At 42.3% G+C, this 24,113-nt stretch overlaps 1 protein-coding gene across 1 annotated transcript in view; it reads right to left on the bottom strand.

Moving 5' to 3' along the window:
• The window catches only part of LOC145409341 (sodium-coupled monocarboxylate transporter 1-like), a 150,041-nt gene extending 126,606 nt beyond the window's left edge, over positions 1 to 23,435 (bottom strand). The window contains exon 1 of the mRNA XM_080279812.1: positions 23,361 to 23,435. Coding sequence (XP_080135938.1) covers positions 23,361 to 23,435 — 75 coding nt within the window. The remainder of the gene's footprint in view (positions 1 to 23,360) is intronic.
• Between the last annotated feature and the right edge of the window lie 678 nt (positions 23,436 to 24,113).

The raw sequence follows: 24,113 nt of genomic DNA, 5'->3' as shown, positions 1-24,113 counted from the left end.
TGGCAGTAGTAGTAGTTGTAGTAGTAGTAACCACAGCCTCATCTGAATGTGAACCCAGTCACTGCGTGGACTGCATGCTTTTCTCCAGCGGCCTACTACAGTATCTTCCTTTCAGGGGATCGAGAGGTAGATGAGGGACACGTACTAGTATATAATTGGGAAGCTACACCGCCTAGTTACATCAGTGCCGCAACATGAAAGCATTCCTCTCGGGAACCTAGTATTAAGGTAACTTGTTTATGCTCTCATCTTAACTGTTACAGCTGAGACTGAAGAAGTTGAAACAATCTACCTCCATTGATTACTGCGTATTATCAAAGATATCTGGTGGTTTATTGAGCTAAGGTGCTCCAACCAGACTGAGCCTGTGTAAGTTTATATCTGACAGATGTGGAGTTTATGGCATACATAATGCCACTCAGGTATAGGTGAGGCTAATCTCCTTCGCCTTAAATGTCGGAACTGAGTAAGTTCTACGATTCTCGTGGGTCGAAAAAACGATTAGTTGATGATGATGGATGGATGGTATTATGCTTATGCTGCCGCCGGGCTATGCTGTTAAGATTATGAGAGAAATAGACACGAACAATATTCCTTCGACACTTCTCTGTTGGCTGTGGCAGTGGAAGGCATTACATGAACTGTTTTTGCGTGAAAGGAATATGGAAGGCAGAAGTCAATGCTTTTAGAGGAATATCAGCTGTACCTGACTCCGAAGAGGTAACGAGACGGAGAGATGAAAACACCCACACACACCAACTGTCAACACACCACTGACCTGATGGATGCGAACTGAGCGCCAGTGTTGCCACACTTTTAGATGGGAATTATCGTACCGGCCCCTCAAAATTATCGACTTTTCGTTGGAATTATCGTACATCATTATTTTTTAAAAACTTTAAGAATCTGATGTAGTCTATTTTAAAACGGTCGCCGATGCCTTGGTTATTTATTGAAAACTTACCGATTACAATTATCTTCATAAGAAACGTCGTTTTGTAAGGTACTGACGTATGCTCAGGTGTATATTTATCACCTTATTTTGTATTAGAATTAGAGCATACCATGAAAATCTCATAATGATAATATTACGATAGTATAATCATATCCTTTATTACAAGAATAATACTTCAAGGAAAATAAATAGCCTTAGTGCCAGTCTAGAAAATCACTCTGACTAGCAACAGGATGCAGTCCACAGAACTTAGATAATTCATAGAAATGAGCTTACTCTTGCACGTAATAACTCAGTAAGACCATTAAAAAAATATTTTCATTGAAGACCGTCACAGCCATTAAGATCCTCATCTGTCCAATTGTGGAACAACACTGCATGATTAGCTATGCGTGCCTCAAAATTTACTGCCATGCTAGCTTTTAACCCAAAATTATCGTAACCGTATGATAATAGAAAATGGTATCGTACATGTAAGAGAAGCAATATTATCGTAGTATACGATAATTATCGTATGTGTGGCAACACTGCTGAGCGCTCACTGGCTACTCAGATAACATTTATTATTCATATCTTCATTCGATTTTATCCAGCTTTTTAGGAGAGACTTCGAACTGGAGAACTTCGATACATTTTTCATTACCCTTTTCACTGACTGAGATCTGTTCTAAACTCAGCAAAGTCGTGTACCTAGTGACAGCAAAATACAAAACAGCCTGAAATTACTAACATTTCATGTTCGTCCCCTGAATTATTTTGTGGGAAAAATTCAATAAAAACGATACTTATAATGATGATGATGACGACTATGATGATAATATTCATCATCATCTGTTCTTTTCTATTTAAAAAAAAAAAGTTATTTCTCGATAATTAAATCATTAGTGCTCGATACACGTTTACATTTTTACAGTTACAAGAGTTCTGTCATTACTCATATAAAACAAACTTCACACACACATGCTTCCACTGTCTGGCGAATAGTTTCATTTTAGACTGACGTGTGGTGCACTGACATATACCACACATCACTGATTTCCTAAATGTTTGTATTATGAACACACCATAAACTGTAAATAAAGAAAAACATAATGTGACAGTCTTTTACATCGAAACTTTGTTTACGGTCGTCTATTTCGGAGTTGATTTAGAAGCAGAAATTCAAAAGCTCCCCGATGGTGGTTTCGGAATGTTTCTACATCAGTTAAAAAATGAAACATATCTGACAAATCATACCCAATGAGCCAGAAGCTTCCGGCCTTCCTTGCTTTCATTGTACACTGTTTTTCCAATCTGTCTACAATAATGTTCTACTTGTCTTAATAACTCTTCCTGAATGAGCACTGTTTATCTGTTATCTAAGTTTAACATCATGGTGATGTGATTACACCACCCGGTTGGCGGTATTTGGATAGCGTAGACCTAGATAAAATTACACAGACATTTATTAAAATTGTAGTTTCAAGACAAAAGTAGCCATGTACTAAGAAGTATAACAGGCATCGTAAAACTTCTTCCAAAGCGACGTATGTTGCATATTACACCTCAATGTTTAACTCTTCATTATTATTATGAGGAATTTGGAAGGAATTTGAGTGTAAAGTGGAGGGACTGTAAGAAAATGTTCTGGAAAGAGGTGAAAAGAGTAAGACAGTGTGAAAGTGAAGTTAGCAGGGGAGTGAAAGATAAAAATGGTAGATTACTAGTGGAGAAGGGAGAAAAAGTGAACAGATGGAGAGAACACTTTAAGGAATTGTTGAACATAGAGGATGGAAGTAATGCGAGTATAAGTGGCTGGGGAATGGCTGGGAGAAGGAGGGAGGTGAGAAGACAGGAAGAAATCAGTAGGATAGGAGTTGTGGAAACAATGAAGAAAGTTAAATCGGGGAAAGCCCCAGGAATTGATGGAGTGTGTGATGAAATGCTGAAGCATGGGGGAGAGATAGTAGTAGAATGGATGTGGAAGATGTGCAGATTTGCCTGGGAGGAAGGTAGAGTCCCGGAGGATTGGAAGTCAGGTATAATTATTCTTTGTACAAAGGAAAAGGGGAAAAAGAAGTGTGTGGTAATCACAGGGGCATTTGTCTTCTTAGTATAATAGGAAAGGTGTATGGTAGGATACTTATTGACAGAGTTAGAGAAAGAACAGAAAAATTAGTCGGAGAAGAACAGGGAGGCTTCAGGAAGGGAAGAGGTTGTGTAGATCAAATATTCATTCTTAGATCTTTAGTGGAAAAGTTTCTAGAGAAGGGAAAGAAGTTGTATGCGGCTTTCATGGATTTGGAGAAAACATATGACAGGGTGGATAGACAAGGATTGTGGAAGTGTTAAGAATATATGGAGTAGATGGGAAGTTGTTGAATGCTGTGAAGAGTATGTACGATGGTGCGAAGGCTGCATTGCGTGTGGATGGTGAACTAAGTGAATTTTTCTCTTTGAAAGTTCGGTTGAAACAGGGATGTGTCATGTCTCCATGGTTGTTCAATCTTTACATGGATGGGGTAATAAAAGAGGTCCAAGGTAGGGTAGTGGATGTTGGAGTGGCCCTGGTGAGAGAGGATAGTGTTTGGAAACTCCCTGTACTGATGTGTGCAGATGATACTGTGTTGCTGAGTGAAGACGAAGGGGAGCTGCAAGGCTTGGTGGATGAGTTTGGGAGAGTGTGTAAGAAACGGAATCTAAAGGTGAATGTAGGGAAGAGTAAAGTGATGGTCTTTGAGAGAGGTGAAGTCAGTGAATGTACAGCGAGGTTGGATGGTGAGGAATTGGAAAATGTGAGTACGTTTAAGTACTTGGGTAGTGTGATGAGTAAGGATGGAGGTTTGGAGGGTGAAGTGCGTGAAAGGGTACAGCAGGGAAGAAAGGTTGCTGGTTCTTTGAAAGCAGTGATAAGAAACAGGGAAGTGAGCATGGAAGTGAAAAAGTTACTACATGACCGTATTGTGATACCAACTCTAACGTACGGAAGTGAAGCTTGGACGTTGTTGGAAGGACACAAGTCAAGAGTGAGAGCAATGGAAATGAGTTATCTAAGAGGAGCCTGTGGAGTCACATGGAGAGACAGGCTGACGAATGAGGATATAAAGGAGCGTTGTGGTGTGGATGTGGATGTGATAGGAAGCATTATGAGGAACACACTGAGGTGGTTTGACCATGTGGAGAGGATGGAGGGTGAGAGACTGACAAGAAGAGTGTATGTGAGTGAGTTGGAGAGGGGGAGAGGGAGGGGGAGGCCGAGGATGAGATGGAGGGATGGGGTGGAGAGGTATATGAGAGAGGGGGGTGTGAGTTGGGAGCAGGGCAGTGAAATGGCAGGGGACAGGGCGACTTGGAGGCGATTTGTTTGTTGCCACCCCAAACGGGATTGAGGCGTCTGGCAATAGATAGATAGATTATTTATACAGCCAAGTTTTGTTAATGGGAGTCTGCATTAGTAACGTAAAAGAAGATACGAGGGTGTTCTGCACAGAATAAGTCGCCAGGAAAGCGATGCTACCAATCTTCCTGTGCCTCTCAAAGTATTGCTCAGGGCTCGACAAAAAAATAATAACAATAAAAAGGAGAATGAACTTTTGTGGGTGACCCTTGCTGATAGTAGGGATGGACAATTTTATGGTGCTAAAATTTATTTAAGGACACTAATGAAAGTTGCGAAGACCATAAGATAAATAACGTTGCACTGTTATGTAAGTGGAACACATTTTGTTTTTGAACAGTGCACTGGACCTCTGTTTTATTGTACAATCCCAGGCAAAAGAACCTAAAATTGTCTAAGTGGAGGGTGCTCGCTCCTTTCCATCATTACTTGACGGCTGGTCTTCGGTCGTACCTGCCAACATGCAAACCAGAGCCGATCAACATTCGAACTGTGATACTTTTGTTTCAGTCTATGAACTGGGAAAATATTGTTTTTGTACTGAATTGCAAAATGTTTAACCCGCCCCGTCCCGAACACTTTTCCACCACTGACTCCCCCCAATCCCGACCATTTTGGGATAAATTTTTTTTTGGCTCAAACCTCCGCTTTTGGTGAGAAACAATGGCTAATCACAGAGAAAGTGTTCACCGGGGTCTATAAGTGGCCTAAACAGGTATATCTTCGTTACACCTGGTACTGTGTTCTGTGGAGGTGGTCTGTGGCTCTCACATTTTCTATGGTATTATTAGTATGTGAAACCATTCACAATAGGTAGAGATATATATTTATTACAAACAAAGAAACATGTAATACAAGAGTATTATGGTGTTTATACAAAAATAGAGGTGAAATAAGCATTGTTCCATCGGGCAAACCTAGCGAAATCGCCCAAATTGTTCACAGATGGTTCACTAACATTGTTGTTTCATCATACATTTCATTTTTTCAACTTACATAATACTTCTTCAATAACATTATACCCTTTTCCACTTTAAAGAACAGTCTTCACATACTTACAGGCCTTACGATAATATTTAGCATAATGTTAGTGCATATTTACTTATTGGGTGAACTCACTGTGACTGTTGTTTCAACTCGCATTCTCTGTTTTCAACTTACATATTACTTTTCCAATAACATTATATTCTTTTCCACTTTAGAGAACTGTTTTCACATATTTACAGGCCTTATGATAATATTTAACGTAATAATAGCGCATAATTACATAGCGGATGAAGTCGCTATGACTATTGTTTCAACTTACACTCTATTTTTCACCTTATATAATACTTCTCTACTAACAATACACATGTTTCCACTGTATATAATTGCTATCACATATTTACAGACCTTACTATTCTACTGAGCGTCATATTATCGCATATTTACACAGTGAGTGTAATTGCGATATCATTTGTTCCAACTTACACTATTTTTCAACTTATAAAATACTTTCCCACTAACATTACACCCATTTCCACTTTATATCGTTGTTATCACACTATATATTCATGAGAGAGACTTGACTCAGACCTCCTGGATGTACTGAGCTAATGAGTGGCATTAGGACCATTTTAGAATAAAAGTTATGGGGCCGATCTTGAGGTGAGGCTCCTGAGGACCCTGGGAACACTGCCGTTGAGAGCGTGTGTTTCAACTTACACTCTATTTTTCACCTTATATAATACTTCTCTACTAACAATACACATGTTTCCACTGTATATAATTGCTATCACATATTTACAGACCCGACTGTTCTACTGAGCGTCATATTATCGCATATTTACACAGTGAGTGTACTTGTGATATCTCTTGTTTCAACTTACACTATTTTTCAACTTATATATTATTTTACCACTAACATTACACACGTTTCAACTTTATATAATTCTTATCACATACAGGCCTTACCATTATACTGAGCGTCATATTATCGCATACAGTATGTATAGGCCTTACTTCTACAGTGAGCATCATATTATCACTGTCACACACAGTATCAGTAGTGTAGGTAGTTGTGATATTCTTTGAAACAGGGATGAAGGCACAATGCTACATTGCAGTCTGCCACTCGTACCTTGTGTCTTTTCTCTGAGTGGCTGGTCTTACTGTTGAGTGTGTGCATACATGGCAGAAGTGCAGGGGTCTAGGATGGTTTGGTTGGGGAGGGATAGTGCTCTGGTAGTGGCGTCCTGCTAGGCATAGGGAAGTCTGGGCAGCAATGGGGGTGTGGTGTGGGGGCCTGTCCTGTGCGTACCTGGCGATAATTTCACGAGAGAGCTCCCTCATAAACCCCTCAAAGGTCTCGGAGATTCCCGTTGTCATGGCGTGGAGGTAGTGTGTGTTGAGGACCGTGATGTCGAGCAAGTGGAAAAAGAGCATTTTGTACCACTTCATCGTGGTCCTGGCACAGTCCACACTGGAAATCATGGAGTCAGACTGATCCACTTGCCTTATGTTGAGATTGTAGTCCAGTACCGACTCAGGTTTCCAGACGTGGCGCCTCCTCTCGCTGCGGTAATTAACAGAGTCTGTGCGGTGCTTCAGGGGGTTGTGTACAGTTGACAGGAGGCAAACTTCGCTGCTGTGATTCCACAGGGTGGCAAGGATGTTATTTGCCTGGAAGAAAACCATCTCGTTCTTGTCAAGTTTCCTCCCTACCTTGACCATATGGCGACTGTTTCTCTTTACTGTACCACAGACTCTGGTGTCGTGTTGGTGGAGGAACCAAGCGAGAAAAGGGCTAGTGTACCAGTTGTCCAGGTACAACACATGACCACGATGAAGGTACTCCTCTATCATTGTCTTCACCACGGCCCCTGAGAGTCCAATACTACGATCTTCTGTTATATCTGTCTGTGTGCCCATGTACAAGACTATGTCTTGCACATGGACTTATTTTTTTCCTTTGTTTTTCCTTCCTCCATTCATTATAAAAAATAAATAAATAAATAACCAGTCTTACAGTCACACATAACAAAGATCTTGAACCCGAAACAGTGTCTCTTGCTGGGTATGTACTTGCAAAAGGAAATATTGCCTCTCCACAACACAAGACTCTCGTCTATGACGAAGTTTCTGTAAGGATAAAATGACGAGCGGAGCATTTCCCATAGGTGATCAAAGACAAGCCTAATTCTCCTCATTTTATCTGTGTTATTAGCATTAGCAGGGTCGTCTGCATCATAAAAGTGGAGGCGGCTGAGAATCTGCTGGAATCGATTACGACCCATTACCTTTCCAAAGAAAGATGTGATGGTCATTGGGTCTGTGGAATAGTACGCAGGTATTTGATTTTTTTTCTGTACAACACCCATCAAGAGAACCAGGTCAAAAAAAAGGAACATTTCAGTTAGGGTTACGGGATAGTCATATTGCTGGGAGTGCCTGCTCGTTGTACCTTGATGTTCACTTTCATGGGGCTGGCTGCTTGCAAATAGGTTCGTTTGCTCCACTATGCGGCCCACAAACTCCTCCCCAAAGAACAGGTGGAAGAAATCCACCCTAGTGGAGCCCGCATGGATACCTGGAGCCGTGCAACCAGACCAGCACTCCTCAGTGAAAGGGTGAATGATGGGAGTGAAATTACTCCCATCTTCCCAGTTCCACGACACACTACAGTCTCCAGCCTCGTCCCCATCGTCGCCTTCGTCAGGGTGGGGAGGGGAGGGTGGTGGGGGAGGGGAGGGTGGTGGGGGAGGGGAGGGTGGTGGGGGAGGGGAGGGTGGTGGGGGAGGGGAGGGTGGTGCGGGAGGTTGGGGAGGTGGAGAGCAGCGCCCTTCCTCACTGGCACCTCTCTTCCCTCTCCCTTTTCCTTTCCCCTTTCCCTTCCCTTTCCTTCCTTTCCCCACATCATGGGGCTGTGGGAAGTGAGGGAATATTGTGGGATGAAAGAAATGCTAGGGAGCGGCTCCACCTCGCCCCCCCCCCGCTGTCCACGTACACCACGTGCTCGTGCTGCCTCCCTCACACCACTTTTTCTTTCACTGCTCACTCCCGCCACACCACTTTCCCTTTCACCCCTCACTCCTGCCACACCACTTTCCCTTTCACCCCTCACTCCCTCCACACCACTTTCGCCTCCCCCAGACATTACAGAAGAACCATACCTGATTTGCTTTCTCGCCGCACCTTCTGATCCTCGCGGTGAAATTTTCTCCCTCCCCAACCACGAGGTTACATCACGTCCTATGCCGCCGTCCTCGTCCTCATCCTTGTCCTCGTCCTCATCTGAATCTCTCTCTAGGGGCTGGAGAGAGGTCCGTGCATGTGTATGGGGTCCAGGCTGGCCTTCCCTCGCCTTACGGTACGTAACATACCGCATTTTCCTTGGCGAAGGGACCTCCTCATCACTGCTGCTTGTTTCCTCCTCAGGCTGCACATAATCCCTATCCTCCACATCGTCATCCAGTGGAGAATCACTATCACCTGTTAAGGCGTCCAGGGCGGATTGTATTTCGTCAGAGAGACCTCTACGTGCCATGTCTGACCTTACCTGGGCTAACAGGTAAGTGACCAAGACAAGGGCATGCGCGGGTCATGAGGGGTCTGGGAGGCTGCCCGCCTGGTGGCAGTTAGGGGAGGCTTGCCTGGGTGGGCGAATCAAAAATCATGTGCGGATTTTGACAATTGTGCAAATTATGGACTTTGCAATTGAGGCGCGTTTATGTACATCAACAGGATTGGCAGTGACAAAGCGTGTGGACGTTAATTCACGTCAACAGGATGGGGCGGGTTAATTGCTCTTGTTTAGCAAAATTCAGAATAACAGAACAGACAAAAATTAGTAATCATTTCATTCGTTATATTACTAAGGCCTCATATGACAAGGTTTGTCTTCATGGTTGGAGGTTTGTGCCGTTAGTCTGATTCATCCAAGCGATAAACTCGATTAAAATGATAGGTAACATGCTAAGGTATGAATTAAAGGGATAATATGGTGCTGAACATGTCCCCATCACCTATCATTTTTTAAAAATTGCTATAAGGTTGGCCGTTTATAATCTTGTCTTTCTCCCAAGAATCGTGGTATATTGGATGACGTGATGGGAATGAATCTGATGCATAAACTGCCAGATGATTACAGAAGGTAAAAAAAAAAAAAAAAAAAAAAAAAAATGGTGCAGTTCACTGTATCACTGAAAGCGAAAGGAGGATGGCTGGACTGACTACTTAAAGAGCATCTTAGTGACATTTGTGGTGCACAGTATTAAGAGAATAAGGTAGGGAAGAGACTGATAATACCCTTTATATATATATATATATATATATATATATATATATATATATATATATATATATATATATATATATATATATCTGTAAGCACACACCTATATAGTCTTGGGGAATTCTGATAGGTTTATGATATAATTATAATAATACGAACCACCAAGACTGTTGGAAATATTTTCCCCCAGAGCAGTTGCGCTCTTTACCTTTTAAAATAGCCGTCCCTGGTTAAAAGCAGAGGGAAACCTGGAGAGTGTTAATGACTGATTCCAGCTGTTTTGTAACCCAGAGATTACGTTCTCTTCAATAATTCTTATTATTAATAAATTAATGCGACTGCATTTAACCCTTGTGGACAACTATATTGTAAATACATGTAAATACTTTGGAAATTTCCATTGACCTAACTGCCTGTGTGGTGAGTATGAAATGCCTCACGTGAAAAACGAATGAGAGTTTAATACATATTTACATAGATAAAGGGAATATTTGCCTTTAGTTTAATTTAAACTAAGATTAAAATAAGTGAGATTCACCTTGTATATATCATGAAGTAATTTAACCATATTTAGCATTGTAATTAATAAATAGTTGGCACCTCTTCAATCCTATGAGGGAGAAGATGCTCGCCATGTTCACTCACACTGCTACAAAAGCGCATTTAGTTAGCATGCTGTAAAATACGCACCTAAGGACGCTTGGATGCTCAGGCAACCGACCTAAACATCAGGCTCGTCGTCATCTGTTATCCAACTCTTTCTAGCTAAGTAACCTTTACGATTTGGCTAAGTCAGTGGGGAATTAGCTAGGAGATAGGAGAATAATAACTAGGTGAGTTGGAATATCAGTTACACCTAACCATCCTAAAAGACTTACGTGAATGTACTTAAGGTCGTGTTAGACTTACACTCATCAGATAATGGAGTGTATTTATATAAAATTTTTTAAACATGTTTTTGGTGACCTGAGTGAGGATAACAGATGTGTGCTGAAGCACTGAATTATTTTAAGGTTCCGTTTCTTTGGGCACAGCCTACTCCCACATTATGCAGAAGTGGATGACATGGAAGTACGTACATACAGAGCTCCAGGTGGAAGGGCAAGTTCCTTTTCTGATGATGAGAGGCTAATGCCGTATTAGATTGGAAGCATGACCGCAATATCCTTTTCCTGAGAGGAAATGATATTTATGAAGATGTGGAAGTTAATGAAATTGTTGAAAAAATACTAGCCGTGTTAGGAGCCATTGAAGGTTCTTGTAAATCCTCGGTACCATAACCCTTCTTGAGCCTAGAAACCTACCATATGGTTCACCAGTTTGCTATGGTACTTATAAATTAGTTAGCAGGGCCGTGAATAGGAAGCTGTAGAGGATTAGGAAAGGGAAGGATTTTATCCATTTTAATGCAAACCCTTTCCAAGCAACTCTAAAAGCCGATGGTATACATTGGAATCATCATGGCAGAGAAGCGGTCCTGCAGAAATGTATAAAGTACATAGAATTGAAGAAAGAACAGTTCTATGCTGTACAAGCTTTGAGTGGGCCTATGTTATACTAAGATGTTAATAGTTCTGAGCTCAGAGAATATGGGTTATAAGATCATCTAGTAGTAAAGCAGGATGGGTAACGAGAGCCATAAATGATTGCAGACAATCGTTGGATGAAACACCTCTGTCCAGGGAGAAATTAAATAGTGTCCTGAATATACTAAAGGACAGATGGAATAAGTATGAAGACGGTTATGTAAATTTAGAAGCACCAATAGTAAAAGCTGATGATAAAGATCTCCTAGAGTCAGAGACTAAAAAATTTGAAGGTAAATTAGAGGAATATTTAACATTAGTGAGGTTATAAGTGTCAAAATTGGCCGAGACTGCCGCGGAAATACAAGTTGTGGAACAGCGAAGTAAAGCTGTACTACCACAAATTACACTTCAGGAGTTTGATGGGGAGCAAAATTGGAAATCCTTTGGGGATCAGTTTAAATAGTTCATGATAGAACAGATCTCCCTAATGTGAGTAAACTCACATATCTGTTAGGACAGGTCAAGGGGACGCCTTACAAGTTGATAAAAGAATTACTGTGGGAGAAAACAATTATGAGGAGGCATTGACTATCCTTAGACAGAATTACAGTACGAAGACAGGGAGCAGGTCACCACCTAATTACTGAAGGCTCTTACTGAATAACCCGTACCTAAACATCATTCTGATTCCTTGCAAAATTTTAGAATTGCAATGAGTTGTAATTTACTTGCTTTAGGTACTTACGAAGATATTAAAGCAGCAGATTGGGTGCTTTAAAAAATTATGTCCTTAAAGCTTCTACCAAGAACCAAGGATGCCTTGTATGGTACGTACCATAAGGATAATTTCTCCTGTGAGAAGATTGAGGAAGGCTTAATGCAACTCTGTAAAATTTGCAAGGAACAGTAAAGCCTACTGAAATTAAACAGAAGGGTGCAATAAAGAAAAAAACACTAACCAACCTAAATTTAAGTCAGAGAAGGCTAAGTATGTGCCTAGAGAAGAGATAGGTACTTTCCTTAGCTCTTTAAAATATGAGGATAAACCATTAAAGACAAGAAATAGACAAGCTGATGAAAACAAGGAGTTAAACTTTCCATGGTAAAGGACAGATAGGTTTGTCATTTTGTGGGGAGAGTAGGAAAGCTTCAGGAATAGGGGTGTTGTATAATATGCATAAATTCCGAACACACTTCCGTGGACTGCAAAATTAAACTAAATCTTTGTTTCAAATCTAAAAGGGATCATCTTCAAAGTGCTTTATGCCCAAGGATGAAAAATGAGGTTCCTAAAACTGCAAGTGTCAATATGACAATTGCTAAGGGAACTACTCCAGTAGTATTGCCAGCTGCAGTTCCAATAGCAGATGTGAAGGTAGTGATTGAGAATAGAAACCCATTAGCATGTACTCTTTTTGATATGGAGGCTCAGAAAACCTTCATTTCTGCAGACATTGTGAAGAAACTAAAGATACCTATTATTGGCAAAGTAAATCTAGCCATTACAGGATTCTTAACAACTAAGGAAGCTCAGTCTTTTGATGCAGTTAGATCTGTAATACTACTATGCAGATATATATATATATATATATATATATATATATATATATATATATATATATATATATATATATATATATATATATATATATTTTTAATGTGAGGAAGAAGGAACCAAAGGCAAAGACCCCGCAAAACTGTTCCTTCCAAGAGAAAAACAAAATGCAAGAGAGAGCCGAATTCAAGATCCAATCATTTCGAGATGCCTGGACACACTGCGTTTGAAAGACTGGAGATCATAGGAAGCAGCAAATACAGACAGAGGGAGACAGTTCCAGAGCTGACTTGTTGCATAAATGAAGGACTGGGAGTAACGGTTAACTCTTGCATTAGAGAGTTGGCCAGAAAAGGGATGAGAGTTTACTACATAGATGGGTGCTACGCGCCCGTCGTAGAAGTGGAGGAATGCATGCAGACAGTTCGAGTAGCAGTGACCATTGAAGTAGCGATAGAAAAGAGACAAAGATGCAACAGTGCGGCGAAGAGACAGAGGTTGAAGGGAGTCATAAGAGGAGGAGAGTTAATGAGGCGAAAAGCCTTTCACTCCACCCTATTGAGCCTCCACACACATGAGAATTATTCTCCACGTAGGGGCGGATAAAACCCCTGTATAGAGACAACAATTGTGCAGGGGTAAAGAAGGAATGGAGTTGGCTTAGCACACCCAATTTCTTGGAAGCAGATTTTACAAGAGATGTAATATGATTTTTCCAAGATAAGTTCCGAGTAAATGAAACCCCAAGCATGTTCAAAGATGATGCAGGATTAAGCTGAATATTATTAAACATTAGTGGGTATACCTGTTGAAGATTTTGTCGGGTTGATAGATGCAAAAACTGAGTCTTTGATGCATTAAAAACAACCAGATTATTTTTACCCCAGTCAGAGATACGAGCCAAGTCAGACATTAGGTGTGCCATAGCCTCATCCCTTGTTTGTTGAAGTAACTGCTGAGATGGACGTTCCGGGAATCGAATGGAAAGGTGAAGGGTGGAGTCATCAGCGTATGAGTGGATAGGGTTAGATGTACAGCTTAGAAGGTCAATGATGAATAAAAGAAATAGAGTTGGTGATAGGACAGAGCCCTAAGGAACACCACTGTTAATAGATCTAGGAGAATAACGATGGCCGTCTACAATAGCGGCTATAGAACGACCAGAAAGGATGTTAGAGATGAAGGCACAGATAGAAGGATAGAAACCGTAAGAGGGCAGTTTGGAAATTAAAGATTTATGCCAGACTCGATCGAAAGCCTTTGAGATGTCAAGTGCAATGGCAAAGCTTTCACCAAAGGCCCGAAAGGAGGATGACCAGGAGTCTGAAAGGTAGGTGAGAAGATCGCCTGTGAATCGTCCCTGACGGAACCCGTACTGACGATCAGAAAGAAGGTTGTGATAGGAGAGATGCTTTAAAATTCATCTGTTAGGAATAGACTGGAAAACTTTTGAGATTCAGGATGTTAAAGCAATTGGACGATAGTTAGAGGGTTGGGAATGGTCACTCTTCTTTGGGACTGGCTGAATGAGAGCAAACTTCCAGCAAGAAGGAAAGGTACAAGTTGATAGACAAAGGCGAAAGAGTTTGCTTAGGCAGGGTGTAAGCACAGAAGCAAAGTTCTTGAGAACAATAGGCGAGTCTCCATCAGGCCCATATGCCTTATTAGTATTGAGGCCTGTGATGGCAGAAAATACATCAGCTGAAGAAATTTTAATGTCAGGCATGAGGAAGTCAGAGGGGGGAAGTGATGGAGGAACAGCACCGGAATCATCTAAGGTGGAATTGGAGGAGAAAGTCTGAGTGAAGAGATCTGCTTTATCAGTAGAAGAAATAGCTACAGAGCCGTCAGAGTAGAAAAGAGGAGGGACGAATGATGAGGTAAAGTTGTTAGAAAGGTTTTTGGCAAGGTGCCAGAAGGAGCGGGAAGAACTCGAGTTAGAGAGTTGAGAGCATTTAGTAAAGATGAAATTATTTTTAGCAGAGCGAAGAACAGACTTAACACGATTCCGGGCAGAAACGTATGAAAGATGTGATTCAGGGGTGGGGTGGCTCCGGTACCTTTTATAGGCCCTCTCCTTGTTGTGGACAGCATTAGAACAAGTGTGATTAAACCAAGGCTTTCGTGCATTATTCAAAGGATATGAGAAAGGAATGTATGCTTCCATGCCCAAGAGAATAACCTCCGTAATGCGCATGGCACACTCAGATGGCTCACGGCCATGGGAGCAATACTCATTCCAGGGAAAATCAAAGAAGTACTGCCTGAGGGCCTCCCAATCTATAGCTCCAAAGTGCCACAGACGATGTTTCTTTGGAGGGTCTGCAGGCCGTACCGGAGAGGTAGGACAGGTTAAGGTGATAAGGTTGTGATCGGAGGAGCCCAATGGAGAGAAAAGATTAACAGTGTAAGTAGAAGGATTAGTTGTAAGGACGAGGTCAAGTATGTTGGAGCTCTCTCCAAGGTGGTCAGTGATACGGGTAGGGTGCTGTGCAAGCTGCTCTAGGTCATTAAGGATTTAAATGGTGTAGGCTTGTTCACCAGGTGGATCAATGAAAAGAGAGGAGAGCCAATGGTGGTGGTGAACATTGAAATCTCCTAGAATGGAGATTTAAGAGAAAGGAGAAATGGATAGAATGTGTTCCATCGTAGAAGTAAGATAGACAAAGAATTTTTTATAGTCAGTAGAATTAGGGGAGAAGTAAAGGGCACAGATATATTTAGTCAGAGAATGACAGGAAAGCCGAAGCCAGAGTATAGAAAATTCAGAAGAATCGAGTTCAGGAACACGAGAGCAAGATATGTTGTTGCGTATATATACACAACAGTCACCTTTGGCTTTGAAATAGGTATAGAGAAAGTAGGAGGATACATAAAAGGGTCTGCTGTCAGATGCCTCAGACAGCTGAGTCTCAGTTAGAAAAAGGTAAGGTTTAGAGAAGGAGAGGTGATGCTCAACAGAGCGAGAGTTAGAGGAAAGGCCACATATGTTGCAGAAATGAAGAAGAGAGTCAGACAGTGGTTCCAGGCATCTTGCGACGTCACCGGCAGAGGGGCAGTTGATGGGGGCATTTATGGTCCCCCCCCCCCTGGGGACTCCGAGGCTATGTCATTCGACGCCATATTTATTTATTTTTTTAATTTTGAAAAGGAAGTGTGGTGTGTACTGTGCATGTAGTGTGGTGTGTCCTGTGCGTGTAGTTTGCCGTATAACAGCAGCTGTACTGGATAATATGAAGACAAGTATATCGATAAAGGGACTGAAGGAAATCTCTGATCATCTACATAGCTCAGGGATAAAGTTGGCTAAACGGAATGTGGAATCAGATATTGTGGGTTCCATAAAAATGATAATTGGTTCCAATTACTGTGAAAGATTCCTACATAGGACTTTCAAGAAGAATAAGGTACAGTTGTTCAAGAGTCCAGGAGGCAACCTTATTGTGGGTCAGTTGCCTTTTCCAAAGCAGGCTAAAGTAAAGCCCAAACTAGTAGACTCAGTCTTTGATACCGCCACACAGTCATTGATGGTAGCTAGTTTAGGTGCAGAATTAGAACTTACTCATATAAATGACTTGCTGGATGTAAAAATTTAACCTGTACACAAATTATGGAACCCAGACAGCGTAGGACTACATTCTGAAGAACCAACCCCTGAAGATAAAATAACTGGATTTGTATAACCAGTCAGTGGAATTTATGGATGGACAGTATTGGGTAGGATTATCATGGAAGCTTAACCATTCGGAGTTATCAACAAATTACCAAGCAGGTAAGTCTCAGTTAAATTCTCTTCTAAGAAGGTTGAGAGTCAGACCAGAACATCTAACCATATATGATAATATTATAAAAGATCAGTTGCAGAATAAATTTACAGAAGAGGTAGAATTTCCTGTTAACCACAAAGAAGGACATTGTTTGTCACATCATGCTGTAAGCATGGATTCAGTAACTACTCCCATAAGGATAGTTTTCAATTGTAGTAGTAATGCATCCAGAGGATCAGCTACCTTGAATGATTGCCAATACTCTGGACCTACACTAACAGAGAAGTTATGGAATCGACTATACTATAGCACTAGCCGTGTGTGTGTGTGTGTGTGTGTGTGTATTTTGGGCAGCCGAAACTACACATTCAAATCGCACCAAAATTGGCAAAAAAATCACAAAAAATTCACTGATGTAACAAAACTTGGTCCCATCACGATTGAAAAACTTTTACTATATTTAATAAGCAATCACATTTTGACCAAAAATGCTGCTCCGGGAGGCCGGCATAGGATCTCTGTAGAATTTTTTGTCCAGAGGTAGAACTAAAATAAACTGGGTTCCATTACCGGAGCTGCAAATAACACGTTCAGTTGGTTAGCTGATAAAAATCCAAGTGACAACGTTACAGTAGAACAGCACATAAACGTGAGAGCCCTCCGCAGAAGCAAGTGTGAGGGGCCCGAAGGGCCCACGAGTGCTTTTGTATTACTAAGATTTAGAGAGACACCTTATGCTTATACAGTAGACATTAGTAATGCTTTTCTCAGAATAGGATTGAGAGTGGAAGATAGGAAATTTACAAAATTACTAGGAAATTTACAAAATTCCTCTGGCCTCAAGACCCTCAAAATGAGGATAGTCCATTGAAAACTTACTGTTTCCGATCGGTGCTCTTTGGCTCTCGTGCTAGCCTTTTCCTATTGTACTTTGCAACACTTTAAAGCATCATTTTGGAAATGCCAAATTCCCAGAAATAGGGCAGGCTTTTTACATGGATAATTTGCAAGGTGTTGCTGATACAGAGTCGGACACATTGAAGGCTTATGAAGTAGCCAGTTCCATATGTGGGAAGGCAAATTTGCCATTACAGAGCTGGAATACAAATTCACCGCTTTTGAGGAATAAAATACAAAAGGACTATCCAAATTCTGACATTTCCAAAACTCAAAACGTGTTGGGTCTTAACTGCGATACAGGAGCTGATCAAATAAGTTTGAAACTATTTAAGTTCTCTGATGTCACTCTCACCAAGAGATCCTTGTTAAGTCAAGTCTCCATGTTATTTGAACCATTGGGATTGGCTAGTCGTATAGTTATTAGGGGCAAATGTTTAGTGCAGCAGGCTTGGCGAGAAAAGTTAGATTGGGACACTGAATCACTGTAGGTGAGACATATATGGAACAATGGGAACAGTTTAGAAAGGAGTTTGAAACCGCATCAAGCACATGTATTTCCAGGAAAATAAACAGTAATGAGAAGTCGCACTTCCACATATTTTGTGATGTTTCACAAAGGGCTTATGGAGCAGTAGCCTATTGCGCAACAGGAGAGGATAGTAAAATTATTATGTCCCAAGCCAGAGTTGCGCCAATTAAAGGAAGAACCCTACCTCAAATGGAATTGGCTTCCGTAGAAGTAGGAACTAAATTGGCCAGGTATTTGACCACTACCCTTGATACTCAGTTTTAGGACATCTATATGGACTGATAGTGAGATTTGTCTTTACTGCATAAGGAAGGAAGACAGCAAAATTCCTTTCGTCCGCAGTAGTGAAGACTATTAAAGAGCTCTATCGGTAGAGAGGTGGCCTGCAGTTCTACCGGATGCAGGTTCAAATCCCCACTGGGGCAGGGAACAGTTTAAGGATTTGAATTTCATAAAAGCAGACTTTACTGATCTACCAGAAGACCCACCGACATGAAATAAAATTACCTCCACTAATACGAATTCACAAGTCCTGTATGAGACTGCCCTAGCATGTATTCAATGTGGGTATTAACGCCGAAGTGGTGACATGTTGAGGTGTGAGATATGTAGGAGGACTATTGGGGGTTGGGAGTTGGCTCTGAACCCTATGCCCAGAGTCAAACACATAAAAAAGAAATAAAAAAATAAAACCCAGCTGATCTGCTCTCGAGAGCTTCGACTGGGTTTAAAGGTCCTAAATGGTTACTCACTAAAGATTGGCTAGAACAGAAACAGTATAATGTTGCTGACGTTGGTGTAGTAAACTTCGATCCTGTAGTACCTGAGCCAGAAGAAACTGACATTAGCAGATTCTCAACAGTAAGACAACTTATTAGTACTACTAAATTAGGTGTTAAATTTTTTTAATAAGAAAGTGGGGTATCAGAAGTTTGATCCCATGGAATATTGGCTGAAAAGGATACAAAAGAATTATTATGGAGAGATATTTGATCTTTTAGGCAAAGGCACTGGGAACAAGAATAAGCTGATAAGAGATTTAGGCTTGTTCTTAGACGGAAAGGGTCTGATTAGATGCCGAGGCCGAATAATAAAGGGTGATTTGCCTCTCCAAACTAGACATCCCATATTATTACCTTAGGTCAATTATTTTGTACAGTTAATAATTATAAAAGACCAGTTGAAGTTGTAACCATGATCTGACTCTTCCCGGAGGTGTGCCTCAGACTTTTGTCCGAATCCAGGAAAGGTATTGGATCCCTAAGGGTACACAGGAGGGATGAATAACGACCATATGACTATCCAGGTCCACCTGCCTTACCAAGGGATAGGGTAAATGTAAGTCGGCCCTTCAGGGTAACTGTAGTTGATTACAAGCGGGCTATAACTATTACTGGTGAGGGAACTCCCCATAAGGTGTATATATGTCTGTTTACTTGCGCCTACACAAGGGCAGTCCATCTAGAAATGGTAGAAGATTTGAGTTCAGAAATATTCCCGAACGTATTTAGAAGATTTGCTGCTAGAAGGTCTTCGTTTCATTTCGTTTCGTTTCGTTTTTAAAGGCTCCAACATGTTTGCATGCATCGGCTTTGGTCACCTAATGGCGGCTGTCTATGCTGCACGATCTATTGCAGCCTTCCTGATTAGTCCCTAAACCCTGAGGTCACACCCAATGACCTCGTCCCATGTCTTTCTCGGTCTACCCCTCATAACCCCACCCTCAGTATTAACACTTCTCATCTTCCTCACTCAATTATCATCCCTCATCCTCTCCACATGCCCAAACCATCTCAATCGACCTCTCCTCATCACAACACCAATACACTCCAGTCCCATCCTACCTCTCAACTCTTCCATCGTAAACCCAGCCCCCCCAGACCTTGGACACAAGGACACACTACACATCCACCTAATCATTGTCATTTCTGTACGTCTGAGCCTGCGAATATCCTGCTTCTCTACTGCCCAGGTCTCACTACCATACAGCATTACACTCCTAATATGCTGCATACAAAGACCTCTTAGCACGTAGGGAGAGTCCTCTCAATGTCAGGAGAGGAAAGAGATGCTTGAACTTCTTCCAACCACTTCTCACCCTAGCCACAGAGCTAACTCCAGCCCCACCTCCAGCACACAACATGTCTCCCAAATAACAAAACTCTTCCACACACTCAAGAGATACACCAGCAAGTTCAATCCTTTCACGCCTGACAATCTCCATCTGCTCTCCCCGACATGCTGCACACATAAAATCAGCATTATCTCGCAGTCTGCCTCTGATACCATTACATCTCTTGTGCATCCATATATCACAAACACCGGACAAGGTGGAATTACTTCCCACGCCGTTGTGGCAAACTGCACATGGCTACTCTCCCACGTCTTTGACAGTATTGCCACCAACCCTAGATTTCATGACTTTTGTTTTATTTGCATTTACCCTTAAGTCCTTGTGCCCCCATAGCATCTCTCCACTTCCTAAACTTTCCCTCCGCTTCCCTTTCGTTCTCTGCAATCAACACCAAGTCATCAGCATAAAACATCTCCCACGGGAGTCTGTTTCTGAAGTCACATGAGAGGGCTTCAAGTACCATGATAAACAACATGGGAATCAAAACTGACCCCTGATGCACACCAACGTTCACAGAAAACTCATCACTCAAATCTCCATTCACTCTTACCTGGGTGTGATCACCCACATACGTAGCCATAACCACCCTAACCAGCCACTCCTCCAAGCCAAGCTTTCTCATTGCCCACTTCACCACTTCTCTAGGGACTCTGTCAAAGGCCTTCTCCAAATCAACTAAAACAAAATACAGATCCCTTTTCTTACCAATATTTTGTTCCTGAAGCTCTCGAACAATGAATGTAGCATCAGTGATCCCCCTACCTGGCATTAACCCAAACTGCATCTCATAAATTCACACTTTCTCTAATCATACCTTCTATTACTCTCTCCAGTACCTTAATTATCCGATCTAAAAGCTTTATACCCCTATTATTTCCTCTTTCCAGGGCATCACCCTTCCCTTTATACACATTTACAATTACGCTCTTCAGCCAATCATCTGGGACAACACACTCATAAATAATCATATTTATCATGTCAGTGACTAACCTCACCCCTATATCTCCTGAGGCCTTCAACATTTCGGCAGTCAACCCAGACACCTGCTGCCTTCCCCACCTTCATCCTGCCTTATTGCCTCACTCACAGTAGCAGCATCAATCAAAGGCCAAGGGCCAAACACTGGATCTGCTGGCTCCAAACCTTCCATGTCCCAGTCAGACTCCTCATTCAGCAACCGGCTGTAATGCTCTCTCCATGCATCTTCAATATCCTCATTGTTCACCACTACCCTTCCTTCATCATTCTTGAGACACTGCTCACCTATAATATCCCGATTATCCCTCTTCATCTGATTTGCCACCTTAAATATCATATTTTTCCTTTCCCCATGATTTGGGTTATCAAGTAAAAGTCTCTGTGACTCAGACTTCGCCCTGTATACCTCACTTCTAGCCCTACGCTTTGCAGGCAAATATTCCTCCTTGCTACCACCCTTCTTCCATTCCCAGAAAAGCCTTCTTTTCTCCTTAACTGCAGCTTCTACACCCTCTTGTCCTAATAAATTAATAAGCAACACTGGAACCAATTTCATTGAAGCAGCACCTCTACTTTTAAATATATTGAAGGACCCAAAGGTTAAGTCGGTGCTGGGAATCTGAAATTGTATCTGGCAGTTCATAGCTCCAAGAGCACCAGGGCAAAATGGATTTACCAAAAGAATGATTGGTATTGTGAAGATCTGCTGAAAGAAAACATTACACAGAACTAAGATCACTAGAGAGGAGTTAAGAACAGTGATAACTGAAACTGAAGCTAGGATTAGTGACAGACCTTTAACCTATCTAGATGATGCAAGCATTTTGATTGAGGCATTGACACTGGCTCATATGTTATATGGCAGAAAGCTCCATCCGATGCCTTGTGTGGATATCCAGGAGGAAGTAGATGATCTTACCATAGAAAATAATGACTTAGGGCAACTGCGGGAGGGATATCAACGTCTGAAAAAGGCACTGGACACCTTCAATAGACATTGGAGGAAAGAATATCTTTTGAGCCTAAGAGAAAGATTTTATGGGGCTCAGGCTGCCAGCAACAAGTCTGTTATAAACATAGATGTGCTCTTAGTAAAAACAGAACAACCAAGATCCCAGTGGCCATTAACTAAAGTGATCTCCATGCACTCAGACTCAGAAGGGGTGCTGTGACTCGTAAAAATAAAATGTAGAAGATACACTGATATAAAAACTATAGTAAACTGGTACCCCTTGAGTTAACGGCTACCTCAGAGACAGTGGATGGTGGAGACCAAATGGATCAAGATGTGCAACCTAGAAGGGGCACAGCACAGGGTTCTCGAGACCTATGGAGAGAACTCCTGGCTAAGGGTCACATTACATGATACAGCATATCATTTTTCGCCTGGCCCCAAAACTGTGGGAAATATATTCCCCCAAAGTGGTTGCGCTCTTTACCTTTTAAAATAGTCGTCCCTGGTTAACAGCAGAGGAAAACCCATCCCGTCCAGGTAACATGTATACATGATAGTAATTTGCGCCATTGTTTGAATATTCAGCTGATTATTTTCACCACCTGCACCCGCTGGCAACCCTACTGCACACATCCCAGTCATACTCCAGTTGCCTGCCTACCTCCGTGATGGATAGACCTACATAAATCCATATTCCTGTGTCCGGACCCTCGGCTGACTTCAACACCAATGAAGTCCAAAGGCCCTCAGAGGAAAGGCTTAAGTGATAGTGCGGTAGGGAGGGAGTTAGATATACCATTATTGTCGACTGATTGGAGAAAGTGACTCCTCCTCTGAGGAAGCAGATCTAGTGATGTTGAGCATGGAAAAATATGCATCAGAGGAGGAGAGTCACCATGAATTCTCCCACTGTGCGACGATATTTCCCATCTGCAGAGTCATCAGCCTTTTCTGATAATGAAGGATCAGATGGAGTTGATGATCCTGCAGAGGGTGATATACGTGCAGTGGAGAAAGTGGTGGGGGAGATAGAGAGCAAAGGAAGCGAGAAGGCTGGTGGGAGGAGAAAATGCCGCAGGCCGAGCTGCTGGGCACGAGAACGGCCTAGGGTGGAAATTTCCACCCATAAACCATCACCACCTTCACCCACATGGCATGCATCACTTTATTCATCACCACTTGCCTCAGCATGCCGGCGTGCATCACTACAGGCCTCACCACGTGCCTCACCATGCCGACCTGCCTCACTATGCTGACCTGCCTCACCATGCCGGCGTGCATTACTACAGGCCTCACCACATGCCTCACCACGCTGGCCTGCATCACTACAGGCCTCACCACACTGGCCTGCATCACTACAGGCCTCACGACATACCCTACCAAGCCGACCTGCCTCATTACGTGTCTCACCATGTCGACCAGCTTTACTACGTGCCTCACCAAGCCGATCTGCATCACTTCAGGTCTCACCAAGGGCCTCACCATGCCGACCTACATCACTAGAGGTCTCACCACACCAGCCTGCATCACTACAGGCCTCACCACGTGCCTCAGCATGCCGGCCTGCCTCAACATGTGGCGCGCCATGCTGGCCTGCCTCACCACGTGCCATATCACCACTACCTGGCCCATCAGGTTATGATCGTGCAGATGCAAGCCGGCAGGCACGTGTCCACCGACGCCTTTTGCCAATGCCATCACCACCACGATCACCGTCACCAGCATTATTGCCTGCCTCGTCTAATGGTGAGTCGGCGGAATCGCCACCATGCCGCCATGCTAGGGGCCATGGCAGGGCACAGGGCAGGCCACGTGCACAGCAGACATGAGGGGAGCCGAGGACAGGTAAGTTAGAAACCTTTGTGTGGGAGGAAGGGATGGGTTTCAGGGTGAGGTACCTGTTTTTGATGACACAAACGCAGGTGTGTAGCCAGAATTTCCCCGCAACAGAGCTTCTTCTGCAGTGGACTTCTTCTTTGCTTTCTTCAAAACAGCAGTGATGGAGTTCATTGTGAAAGAAGTGAACAGTTTCAGGGATTTCATCTGCAATTGGGCTGAGACCTCACACCTGAGAGAGTGTGAAAATGAAGAAATGGACTTCAATGAGTGTTAGTGAAATGTATGTTTGGCTAGCATTGACAATGTTGATGCCTCATGTTAGAA

Source organism: Coenobita brevimanus, chromosome 80 (genome assembly GCF_032717465.1).
Source record: "Coenobita brevimanus isolate Jiangsu-jjx chromosome 80, ASM3271746v2, whole genome shotgun sequence".
Lineage (NCBI taxonomy): Eukaryota > Metazoa > Arthropoda > Malacostraca > Decapoda > Coenobitidae > Coenobita > Coenobita brevimanus.
Note: the sequence above shows the minus strand (reverse complement) of the source record. Positions and strands in the feature narration are given on the sequence as shown.